At 33.0% G+C, this 7,655-nt stretch overlaps 2 protein-coding genes across 2 annotated transcripts; one reads left to right on the top strand and one right to left on the bottom strand.

Moving 5' to 3' along the window:
• The first annotated feature begins 266 nt into the window (after positions 1 to 266).
• LOC11417382 (probable histone H2A.2) lies at positions 267 to 1,081 on the top strand. The gene is made up of 2 exons (NM_001405044.1): positions 267 to 566; positions 656 to 1,081. The coding sequence occupies exons 1-2, from the start codon at positions 357 to 359 to the stop codon at positions 905 to 907; spliced, it is 462 nt and encodes a 153-aa protein (NP_001391973.1). The 5' UTR covers positions 267 to 356; the 3' UTR covers positions 908 to 1,081.
• A 1,526-nt stretch (positions 1,082 to 2,607) lies between these two features.
• On the bottom strand, positions 2,608 to 5,074 carry LOC11412816 (small RNA-binding protein 11, chloroplastic). Its single transcript, NM_001405045.1, has 4 exons — positions 4,860 to 5,074; positions 4,702 to 4,770; positions 4,496 to 4,602; positions 2,608 to 3,007 (listed from the first exon to the last, which is right to left on the bottom strand). The coding sequence occupies exons 1-4, from the start codon at positions 4,894 to 4,896 to the stop codon at positions 2,951 to 2,953; spliced, it is 270 nt and encodes an 89-aa protein (NP_001391974.1). The 5' UTR covers positions 4,897 to 5,074; the 3' UTR covers positions 2,608 to 2,950.
• Between the last annotated feature and the right edge of the window lie 2,581 nt (positions 5,075 to 7,655).

Raw genomic sequence — 7,655 nt, 5'->3', positions numbered from 1 at the left:
TTTAAAATTCAGATAATTATTTCAATATTTATCTAAATCTAAATATATAAACAAAGTGTACGTGTCATAGAATCAGCGCATTCATTGGTCCATTTCAAAACACACGGATCGCCAAGCAAACAATCCTCATCCGTCGATAACATCAAATCCAACGTTTACAATCTTTTCCATTGCAAGATCACGCACGGATCGCTACGCTGTCATAAACACAAATTTTCGATAAAGATCCTAAACGCTATATAAACGTGTAAACGATTATTCAACTCACAACAATTAGAATTATCACCACTTAAAAGCTTCCATTTCACACCGAATTCGTAGCAAAAAAGTTAGGGTTCCAAATTCCAATCTCAGAAATGGACGCAAGCACCAAGACGAAGAAAGGAGCTGGTGGAAGGAAAGGTGGAGGACCAAGGAAGAAGTCTGTGACCAGATCCATCAGAGCTGGTCTTCAATTTCCAGTTGGAAGAATCGGTCGGTACTTGAAGAAAGGAAGATACGCTCAGCGTGTTGGTACTGGTGCTCCTGTTTACCTCGCCGCTGTTCTTGAATATCTTGCTGCTGAGGTGAATTTCATATCCTCATTCTTATAATCTTTGATTTTCAATTTTCTGGAACCCTAATTTTGATTTTGTAACCCTAATTTTATGATCAGGTTCTTGAATTGGCTGGAAATGCGGCACGTGATAACAAGAAGAATAGGATAATTCCAAGGCACGTGTTGTTGGCAGTGAGGAATGATGAAGAGCTAGGAAAATTATTAGCTGGAGTTACAATTGCACATGGTGGTGTTCTTCCAAACATCAACCCTGTGCTTTTGCCTAAGAAGACTGAAAGGTCTAACACTGTTAGCAAGGAACCGAAGTCTCCCAAGCCTAAGGCTGGAAAATCTCCAAAGAAGGCTTAGATTTAGGTTTCTTATGGTTGATGTTTATTTTGTGTGTATAATTCCGCTTTAGGTTGGTGTTTTGTAACTGGAAGGTGTAATGCGTTTGAAGTGATGTAATTTGGAAGCCTCTGGCTTCTTTTTTAGTATTAATGTGAACTTTCAGTAGAAATAATATTTGGCTTAAATTGTCTATGGAGTTTGATTACAATGTGTATGACGTTTGTGTAGTTTTCTTTACTTTTGTTCTCACAATAGTTGTTTCAAGCTCAATGAATGATGCTGTTAGAAAATTGGGTAATGTTAGTGAAGCTTTGTTCAGATTTAAAGATGGTAACCACAAGATCCATTGGATGAGCTGGGAAGTTTTACAACTCATTAAAAACCGGTGCAATGAGAATTACAAGGTTTTGCTGATTTAAACAATAGGGAAAACATTGTATTTTGATGTCTGATGCAAAGGGTCTACAAAATAATGCTATCCTGGAAGTTTCTTGATGGAAGCCTAGCAAGATACTAGCACAATTTTGCTGAGAAGAGTATGCTATGTTTTAAAAAGCCTAAATCTGTTATGGAAACTGGAAAGGAGAAGTGGTAAATAAGGATTAGGTATGATAGTTGGCCTCCAAAGCAGTCACAAACTCATTTCATGATTTGCATTCCTTTCCATGACCTAGAGTACCATTTTATTCTTTTGTTAACTTATTACTATTTCGGACACAAAGCAATGATAATTGGACCTGATCTTTTCTTGTTTTAGCAGCATATATTTGATTGCATGTTCCTGTTGTCGTTGTCATTCGTGTGTTTATGGCTGCATTCACTATAATTTAATAGAAGCTCCAGAACTATGCTTCTGTGGCAACATGACTTTTCACTGCAGATTTGATGAACCCTCCACAAAAGCAAACATAAACATACACCTCATGATGCAAAGATCATTAGAGTCATCATCAATAGGCTGTATTTTCTGGGCAGGAAGTCGAGCTAGGGACCTAAATCATACACAACCAAACACGTGCAACATTGGTTGTGGTATCAAGAAAAGCCTAGCAGTCAAGTAGAACTTAGGAAAACAAAGTTTTGCAGGTGAGAAGGGTGTGGATGGTTTTATTTTATTTTATTATTTTTTTTATGACAAAACATGGGCATTTTCGTTAACTAGTTTTGCTGCTATTGATCCAATTATCCAAAACTGTTAAATGTTAACGAACCAACTAGTTTGTGTTTGTCCAGCAATCAGGCACCACATAATCAACATTAGACATTGATCCGTGAATCTCTCAACAGTCAATAGTCTCAATATAATTTACCCTAATTTTCCTGAAATTTCCCTTATAAAAGGATAGATGCATTAAGAAATGTAGACATTCAATAATGTTAAAACCTCTCACCGCAACACTCAAAAGGATAGCAAAATAGATGCATTAAGAAAGGCTGAATTAAGAAAGGCTTTGTTTGCAAGTAGAACGATAATACACTTGTTTATTCGATAATACACTTGTGATTAAGGTCAAATTTGAAACGGAAGGGACCTTCTGTACCTACGTTTTTTCCACTACACCTGAATTGTCCCAGAGCAAATATGGATAGCAAAATAGATATGAAGAATAGATACTCGAGAGTGAGCTTTCAGAGAATCAATGTGTAAAAAAATGGAGATGCGGAATTACCCACTTTAAACATTGAAAGAGTTCCGCCCAAGTTTGATCACAAACAAATTCTGATAGCTTAGTCTAATTTTCTTATGCAGAAACATAGCCAATTAACTTGTGAGTTAACAATCATGTCATCTTGCCCCATAAAAGTGAAGAAAAAAAGGATCTACGGTTCCAACTTCCAAACCAACTACGATAATTTTTTGCAAAACTCTTGCATCATAATTTCCAAAATGGATACACATATATTTGTACAATATAGTCCTAAATTAGATTATTGAAGAGTAAAACAGAGATGCTTTAAGCAAGAACACAAAGCTGAAGTGCTTTGATCAAATGTGACTTGACATCTGAAAAAGTTGATCGGAAATACACAGAAGCTTTGAGCATGGATAAGAATCATGTATCATGATGAGTCCTTCGGTTTTGCATGTTCAACGAAAATCAACCTTCCATCAACTATCTGCACCATGTAGGAGATATTACTGTACTGAAAGTAATTATAGATCAATTACAAAGAACAACATTTAGATGATATGGTATTTACTTTGTCAGATTCCTAGCTATGCCTAAGGAAAGTGGATTAGTTGCATCATTTGTTGCAGTCAATGATACCAAGTATCAACCGTTGACCAAGTACAATTAGTTCTTGACCTCTATCCAACAACTTATATTGGCTGACTGCAATGGCTACAAGAACTATTGACTGTAATGAATCCAAATCCAACTATTGATGCTCTGTCTAAGATTCTTTTTATTGGTAATAGAAATCTAAGATTAATTAATTGATTAGTTAGTTAGCTACAACCCTCGTAGGAGTTGTCAGCGGTTGTTGACAAGTAATTAAGTAGGTAATCCTCGACAAGCTTCACATATAAAAAGCATCATATATTCAATTGAATAATCTTTTTATACAATTCAATATGTTGATCAATATGCAACTCCATGAATATCAATATGCTCTCTATCTTTCCTATGTCTATGATATTCCTCCAATTCCTCCATGTATTCTTAACAATTGGTGGGTACAACTATGCAACTAAAAGAAGATATTAAAGATGTGTATGTAACAAAAACATTGATTTCAGTATTAAAAAATCCACCACATCTACCCCATCATTGTAGCAGGCTAGCAGCAGTGAAAATAGATTCCCCACAATTTCCTTCGATAACATAATAATGAATAACAATATTTCCACTGACCAACAGAAAAAGCTTGTTCACCTCAAATAGGAGATTATAGAACCAGAAACAGGAAAGCTAAACTAGAAACCGAACTAAAGCTTTAAAGCCATATTTGAATAAACAACTTATAGCACAAGCACTTATCATGATATGCGCTTATGGATAAGCTTACATAAGCTATTTCTATAGGAAAAGATAAAATGAAGTTAAATTGTTTTTGTATATGCTATAAGTAGTTTTCCTAAGTTATCTTGGAAAACTTGTGAAATTAAGCTGAAAAAAGCTTATGGAAAGGTTATAATTTGTTTTCACAAGTTCTACCAAACAATCTCACAAAACTCATGCGAGTAAATAAGCTCAAATAATCCAAAACCAAACAGGCCCTAAGTGCTTATGGCATAAGCACTTACCATGTGAGTGGTTATGTATAAACTATTCCTATAACAAAATATAAAATAAAGTCGAACTATTTTCCGTTACAAAACAAAAGTCAGACTTTTTTTCATATAAACTATAAGATGTTTTCATAAGCTAATCGGAGAGCATACAAAAATAAGCTGATAATAAAGTGGGGACATGCCATAAACTATCTTCATAAGCTCTCTTAAACAGTTTCACAAATGCTTATGCTAGTATATAATAAGCTCAAATAAATCAAGGAAAATAGGTTCTAAAACACTAATCAGCCAGGCATTTTAACAAACACATTGATGAATAATGTTCCAATTCATGGCATAATATATAGATATGAGAAAGTGAGAATTACCCTTCCATTCAACGCTTTCCGAGCCTTTTCAGCTTCAATTTCAGATTTATACGAGACAAAACCAAAGCCTTTAGGCCTTTGAGTATTTTGGTCCGTAATAAGTGTAGCTGCAAAAGAAGAATATGAGAAGCAACATAGCAGTGGGGGGGTGGGGGGGGGGGGGGTGAGAAAAGAAAGAAGAGGGGTACACAAAGACACATACACACCTTCTGTAAGTACTCCGAATGGCGAGAATAATGACTCTAATTGTTGTTGTGTAGTGTAAAACGATAATCCTGGAAAATGAAATGAAACAATGTTGGGAAAATTGATGAATTCGACGAAAATGAATGAGAGATAAAAAAAAAATAAAAAAAAAACTAACTGCTGACAAATAGCTTTGTCCCGATTCGTTGAGACATGTTTGTCTACTTTCAGATTCAGGTGTCCTTTGATTGTTTGCACGAAGAAGGCAGGTACTCCGTGACAAGTTCAGCCACCTACCAACTCAACCGAATCGAACTGAATTACTTCAGTTTAGTTCGCAAACTGTTAATCGTAGTTCGACTAATTTTGCTGTAGTTCGGTGTTCAGTTCAATGTAAGGGCTTGATTTTATTTTTAAACATCAATGTAAGAACCAAATCGTTACATATCACTTTGGTCACTAGTAAACACAAATTCAATGAATAAAATGAATTTTGTGACCGAAGAGAATAATTCAATATCAAAATCTTTTTTGCCTTTTCATAAATCTAGGAGTGTAAGGTTTTGATACTTATAATTTTAAGGGAAGAATTGGCAATTTAATCATATTTATTTTGTACAATAATCATAATTTAATATACTAAAATTATAACATTTTCTATATGTTGTTTAAAAAAAAGCATTTTCTATATGTAAAAAGAAAATACAACAAAAATTAAGGGACACGATATTTACTATAATCATCGTCCAAAATAAATATTAAAGAGAAAACATTATGATCATATATGTTAAACTCCATTTTATGGTCACGATTAATCATGTTATCTGCATTTCGGTTAACCTCACCAAAAATGTGTTTGACCTCACAATTCCATTACACAGGATCTAATAATAATAATTTTTTTTTAATTGGTAGAGTAGAGACCTTTTTTTTTTTTTGTTTAAGATTTTTATATTTCATCAGAGATGAGCGATTTGGAATCATTTTTTTTTTTTGGCTTAAGATCACTGATCTATTTCACTTTTCCATCTCTTTTGATTTGAATAATGGTTTTCACTTGGATCCAATTTATTTTATTTTTTGTGTTTTTTTGTTTGTTTGTGATTTCTTCATTTTAGCACGTTGTTTTTGTGTTTATTTGATTGTGGTGTTTTTTTTATTTAGATTGACATATCATTTTTTTTTTTGAGAAAAGATTGACATATCAACTTTTATCAATTATATATAGGTTATCACTTTTTTTATTGATGTTTCTTTATGTTTTTAACCATGTATCGATCGATTTGAATGATTACAATTTTTTAAGTAAATATATAATACCCCTGAAAAAGAAAAGTCAATATATAATAATAAAAGTAATAAAACGTTGGTCATATCTTTTAGTTTGGTAATAATTTTTGTTTGATAAAACTCATAAAAGTTTGTAATAATTCAAATTTTTTGTTGCCTAAAGGCTATAATTTAAATTCGATTTATCATTAAAAATATATTTTATTTAGACTGTTTTAAATTTTTTTGATTAGAGGCGTTTTTTATTTGAATATTTGTAACTGAAATTCTTTTGCACATGATAATTTTTTAATCTCTAAGGCAAATTTTAAAAAAGTAGACAATATATCTGTTTGTAACTCAATATTTACATGATTTGTTATGATGTACCAATGGCATGTGATTTACCTTAATCATTAAGAATACAGCGATTATTTTCTAAAATTTAAAATTTTTATCACACTATTTAACGAGACTTTGAGACAGGAAATCAAGGCTAAAAAAGTTTGAGAAATAGCTTTTCTCTGAAATTTCTCATTGAGGTGTTGCTTTTCGGTCTCTGTTACTTTTTACTATTTGTTATCTGGTTACTTTTCATGCATCCTTTTTAGATTACTGTCTTTGTTTTGTTTCTATCCAAAAAAGATCACGGTCTTTGATTTATGTTTTTCTACTCTTTTCACGCTAAACATAGTGACGTATGTGTATGATTTTTTATTATTTTTTGACGTTGACACATGTATATGATGTTCATACTAAGCATATTGAATTTCCCTCCCAAAAAAATATGAGGAATTAACGTGCAATATTTTTTTTATGCTGATAGGTATCAATATAATTTGTTGCAAATTCATTGATTGATTGCAAGTTGATGGCTCCTCTGAGATTTGCAAGTGAGAAGAATTACGATCACCTCATAAAGCTTCTTTTGATCGGAGATAGTGGTAAGTTACTCCTTTGCCTCTTCTTTCTTGTTTTCTCATAGTGAGGCCGATGTACTTTAGTTTTAGAATTCAATTTTTCAATCATGTACTTTGATCAATTATAAATGCAATATTTTGTCAAGGGTTTTGACTTTTGAATTTGTACATTGATCAATCTAGTCCCTGAATTTGTACACCCATAAATTTCGTCCCTGAATTTTTTGATACAGCACAATAGTCTTTGACGTTGATGACGTGCAAAATTAAACAATGGTGTGTCAGTCCATGCGAGTTTTAAATCACTTCCACATTGAATCTATTGGGAATGAATTCAAAACGATTGTACTTTGAACAACTATAAATGCAATTATGTTGTCAAGGGTTTGAATTGGGAATTTCCTCTGATCCTAGTTTGATAATGTTTGTTACCCACTTAAACATGATATATTCGTTGTCCCTTCCACCCTCCATTTGTGTAATTTTTTGTTAGTGGATGAATATGATAAAAGATTAACTGTAAACTATAAATAAATGGAACTAATATTAGTGGTCGGGCCTAGCAAAAGGAACTAGTTCTCGACAATGTGACGAACCTAAGTTCAAATTCTTGCTGGAAAAGGCAGCCACATTTAGTACGTGACGACCCCTCGACCCCTTCCACCCTCCATTTGTGTAATTATCTGTCTTTTCCGTATCCAAACTTTAAGTGTATAAGGGTGCTTTGGTGTAAAAATTCCTTAATCTTCTACGATTCCTGTATGTTATTCTTCATTGCAGGTGTT

Source organism: Medicago truncatula, chromosome 2 (genome assembly GCF_003473485.1).
Source record: "Medicago truncatula cultivar Jemalong A17 chromosome 2, MtrunA17r5.0-ANR, whole genome shotgun sequence".
NCBI classification, from domain to species: Eukaryota; Viridiplantae; Streptophyta; class Magnoliopsida; order Fabales; family Fabaceae; genus Medicago; species Medicago truncatula.
The sequence above is the reverse complement of the archived record's forward strand: the minus strand, read 5'-3'. Positions and strand labels throughout refer to the sequence as shown.

Coding starts and splice junctions, on each gene's coding strand:
- LOC11417382 (NM_001405044.1), top strand. CDS start 357: ATGGACGCAAGCACCAAGACGAAGAAAGGAGCTGGTGGAAGGAAAGGT. Junction 567..655: donor TTGAATATCTTGCTGCTGAG/GTGAATTTCATA, acceptor TTTTATGATCAG/GTTCTTGAATTGGCTGGAAA.
- LOC11412816 (NM_001405045.1), bottom strand. CDS start 4,896: ATGTCTCAACGAATCGGGACAAAGCTATTTGTCAGCA. Junction 4,771..4,859: donor GACAAAGCTATTTGTCAGCA/GTTAGTTTTTTT, acceptor TTCATTTTCCAG/GATTATCGTTTTACACTACA. Junction 4,603..4,701: donor ATTCGGAGTACTTACAGAAG/GTGTGTATGTGT, acceptor CTTCTTTTGCAG/CTACACTTATTACGGACCAA.